This window comes from Acyrthosiphon pisum, unplaced genomic scaffold, assembly GCF_005508785.2.
Source record: "Acyrthosiphon pisum isolate AL4f unplaced genomic scaffold, pea_aphid_22Mar2018_4r6ur Scaffold_21329;HRSCAF=23657, whole genome shotgun sequence".
Classification (NCBI taxonomy): domain Eukaryota; kingdom Metazoa; phylum Arthropoda; class Insecta; order Hemiptera; family Aphididae; genus Acyrthosiphon; species Acyrthosiphon pisum.
The window spans coordinates 1-4293 of NW_021770784.1; the positions used below are offsets into that span (position 1 = coordinate 1).

Below are 4293 nucleotides of genomic sequence, written 5' to 3' on the forward strand. Positions count from 1 at the left end.
CCACCTAACCTAGAGCATTAAAATATAAATTATTCTTAGTACCTTGACTCTAACCATCGTAACTATTTTCAATAATGTTTCTGATCGAGTTTCAATTAAGATTTTAATAACAACATAATATATTTCTGGGTTATTTCAATTGGTATCAACCAATTATGGTGCTCAAATTATCATTTTATATTTATTTAAAAAAATCTATATTTTCATAAAAAAAAAATATATTTTAATAAAATAATTAGTTTTTTAGGCCGAGGAATTAGACCTATTCGATTAAACTTGGCAACGTTGGAAAAAAAATAAAATTTCGAGCATTCTCAATCTTGTTACCAAAAATTCCGTTCTCAATCGTACCGTTCTCGATCGTATTTTACCGGTGGGCATGGCTTAAATTTCGCGTGCTTGCGGATCACGAAAACACCTAACAGCGCACTCTCTTGGTGATTGCATGGTTTCGTTTGCCCGTGTGGCGTCCTCTTAAGAAAAACTATTCCATTAGAACGGGCTACTTCCGTTTTCTATGCCATGATATTTGTGATGAGCCTAGCGTTGATTGGCCGCCTGCAATCGAGGTATCGGACAACTACACTCGCAGGCGGCTCCTATGCCAAGTTTACAGGTTATTGTAAGCAAATTTGCAGTCGAAAAACTCAAGTGAAATCCTCTTTGTTCCTTGGTGTCTTAGTTATTTTTATTTGTGTGTGTTCTGTAGTTATAATATTGTAATAATAATAATAATAATAATATTAATATTTTTACTATTTACTTTTAAAACGTGTGACCTATTACTCGATTGCAGGCCATTGCTGCTGCCCCGGATTCGACGTGAGTATTATTGTAATATTATCGTCGTGTCATTGTCACGACAGAATATAATATACCTTTGTCGTTCAACTTGCGTGGGTAAGATAGAGACTGTGAGTTCTCGGGGAGACGTGTACGAATGACAAAAAAATAAGCGTGTTGACGGTCACTGCCATCCGTCGTCAGTGAACCAGGGGAGTGGAAGCACCCGAACCACGTGTATAGACGATATGACCGCCCGGCTGGTTTCCGCCAAAATTCTTGTGCTCACCTCATTGAAGTGTTATTATGGAGGATTTCTTGAGTACACACGAAATTCTATTTGCACGACGGAAATGTACTAACCTTGTAGTATTCAGATGACCATGTGAGATAATGCTATCTGCATGTCCGGGGGCCGGGACAGATTACACACAGACCTTCGATAATGTGATGTCGCTCGTGCCTCCACCCGAGTATATGTGGAAAACAAGCAAATGTATCATGTTTATTCTATAATTGAATCCAAAGTCCATATCTGACAACGACACCGAGTCCCAACTAGTTGTTTGTTAAACAGAGCCTGTTTGAGTTATACCTATGTATCTCTGTCAAATTAAAAAAAATACAATAAAATGTTTATATTTTATGTGGTTCACCTGATCTAAGTTAGGTGTCAAGCCTATGATTTTAATGTCATTTAGTTTTGAAATAAAATAGGTTTTTTTCAGAAATTAAGTTAGCTTAAGCTAAAAAAAAAAACAGGCTCTAAATACACAAACAATTCTAATTACATTTTATATCTTTTTGATCAATTCATTTGCCTAATGTAAATTATTTTATGGAATTTTGAGGAGGATAATAAAGGAATTATCTGTATTTTACTATTTAATGCAAAAACTTAATTTTGAAGAATATAAAATCATTGTCTAAGTAACAATTGGTTATTAATTAGCTTTAATCATCTTAATCTAATAGTTTCCTAATTATGCTATTTTTTCCTTTGTTATCACATTTACTTTTCTTCTAGGTATTTTCATTTTATTTTTTTTTGTATTTGTTAGTTTTAAACAAAATATGTTGAATTCACTTACTTTGTAATTAAGTAGGTATATTTGTCTAAAATGTCATTATTATTTTATATTAAAATATTCTTTGGTGCTTCATAATTCATATTTATATTTATAATTTTATTTAGGTACATAAAATATTGATAGGTAAATGTATATATGTATAATTGTCTACATTTATTATCTTTCAACAATACATTTTAAGTAATTAAATTTACTGTATGATGAGTTTGAAATATAATAATGCCAGCCTTAAGCAATCAAATGTGTTCTGCTTTGTTTCAGCCTCTTTCTAACAAGGTTACTGATCGCCGGACTCACCATTCATCTGTGGCAGACGACCGTTCTTGTTAATTATACATAGCATCAAGTAGAATGTTAGATAAACGTATAGAATTTGAAATGTTAGACCATAAACCATCAATGTTATCTCAGATGAAAAACAAAATTATCATGTTACTACAAAATGATTGTAGTAAAAAAGATATGATTAAAAAAAATGAAAGGTTGAATGGTGATACTAACAAAATATCCCACTTACCTAATCCTAAAGTAGTATTATATCCTCCTGAACGTGTACAACTAGGCTGGCAAGATAAAAAAATGTCAGTTGGTTCTGGATTAGATAATCCTGGTGTAATATGTTACATCAATTCTACATTACAAGTATGTGTTAGAGTTCACTTTATTGTATTATTTATGTCTAGGTGTTTAATTGTGTTTTTGTTTTTTATAAATACGTATAGGCACTATTTCATATCCCTGCATTTACAAATTGGCTTATGAGTGATGGACAACATCAAAAAACATGTCAAAAAAAAAGTAAATATAAATATTATTAATTACACTCGAAAAAAAAAAATCTATTATCTATAATTAATAGATGTTACATTATATATTTGTAACAATATTATATTATGTGTTAGTTTTTTTTTTATAATATATTCACAGTGGATGCCTAGTTTTAAATGGGTATGTATGATATAATAATTTATATTTGAATAAGAATATTTTTTTCGTAAATTTTTAGCTGGATTTCAAAAAGATTGTATTGTATGTATGGTCTGTAATACATTCAAACTATCTAAAAAACTCACTGGTTCTAGCTTCAAAGCATCAATCATAACTAATCGCCTTTCATGTATGTAAATCAAACTAAAAATCAAATTTAAGTAGGAAAAAAAAATAATTTATGTTTCATTGATAGTAATATGTAAACATTTGTCAACATATCGTCAAGAAGATGCCCATGAGTTCCTTCGTTATCTTATCGAAAGTATGGAACAGTGCTATTTGTCCGCTTTTGGACCTGCTGCTAAATCGTATGTATTTCATATAAATAACAATATAAATTTAATATAATACATATTGTCTTATATTTTTTATATATTATAGTCTAGACAATTATTCTAAAGAAACAACACCTATTAACCAAATATTTGGTGGTTATATGCGCACTGAAGGTATATTTATTATAAACATATGAACAATTTAGTAAATTAAACATTAATATAAAATATATTTTTTATGTTTAGTAATGTGTGGTAAATGTGGACACATATCAACTACATTTCAACATTTCCAAGATCTCATACTTGATATCAGACACTCTGATAATGTTAACGACGCTTTAGATAACTATTTTAAAAAAGAACCATTAGATGAATCATATTTATGTGAAATATGTCAACGACAAGTTGCTGCTGATAAAAAGTTCTCAATTGAAAGAGCACCAAACGTTTTATGCATTCAGCTGAAGAGGTGAATTATTGATTAGATTAAAATTTGTTGTGTATATTATTATTGTGCTGTACTTCTGTCAGTGAAGTTACTAAAAATTAATGATAATTTCTTATAATAATATTACAGGTACAGTATTGGTATGGATGGATATAGTGGAAATAAAAATAGTAAAGCTATTCAAATAAATGAACGATTAGATTTATCCAGTTATCAATTTGATCATCATACGTTTAAAATTGATGTTCGACCATTAAGATACCATCTGGTATCTATGATAATTCATTATGGTTCAAGTTTACATTGTGGACATTACACAACTCTTGGTTTAACACCCTCTGGATCTTATTACTGTTTCAATGATTCAAATGTATGTACTTTAATTATTATATTTCCGTCTCTTTTATTTATTTTTCAACTATTGGATTTTTGAACAGGTTTATCGAACAAATTTCAAAAATTATTCGACAAGTAATGATTCCTATATAATATTTTATGAATTGGAACCATCAGGAAACATGAATAACACAAATTTAGAAAGGAAGACGTCTACTGTAACATCTACTTCAACTTGTAAACCGTCTGTAAATGGCTTTTTTCCAAGTAAGTATTCAAAAAGTTTTATAATTTATTTTTTTATGCATTTTATAATATAATGTTTATCTTTATTTAGACAAGAGAAATGGAGTTGAAAAGCCTTTAA

At 29.6% G+C, this 4293-nt stretch overlaps 1 protein-coding gene across 1 annotated transcript; it reads left to right on the top strand.

Annotated features, from left to right (window-relative positions):
- Positions 1-2225: 2225 nt before the first annotated feature.
- On the top strand, positions 2226-4293 carry LOC107882230 (ubiquitin carboxyl-terminal hydrolase 36-like). The gene is made up of 9 exons (XM_029492359.1): positions 2226-2516; positions 2597-2672; positions 2881-2991; positions 3058-3172; positions 3246-3313; positions 3386-3611; positions 3720-3960; positions 4028-4174; positions 4264-4293. Exons 1-9 carry the CDS (start codon positions 2226-2228, stop codon positions 4291-4293), a joined length of 1305 nt encoding a protein of 434 aa, XP_029348219.1.

Coding starts and splice junctions, on each gene's coding strand:
- LOC107882230 (XM_029492359.1), top strand. CDS start 2,226: ATGTTAGATAAACGTATAGAATTTGAAATGTTAGACCATAAACCATCA. Junction 2,517..2,596: donor ACATCAATTCTACATTACAA/GTATGTGTTAGA, acceptor AAATACGTATAG/GCACTATTTCATATCCCTGC. Junction 4,175..4,263: donor CTTCAACTTGTAAACCGTCT/GTAAATGGCTTT, acceptor ATCTTTATTTAG/ACAAGAGAAATGGAGTTGAA.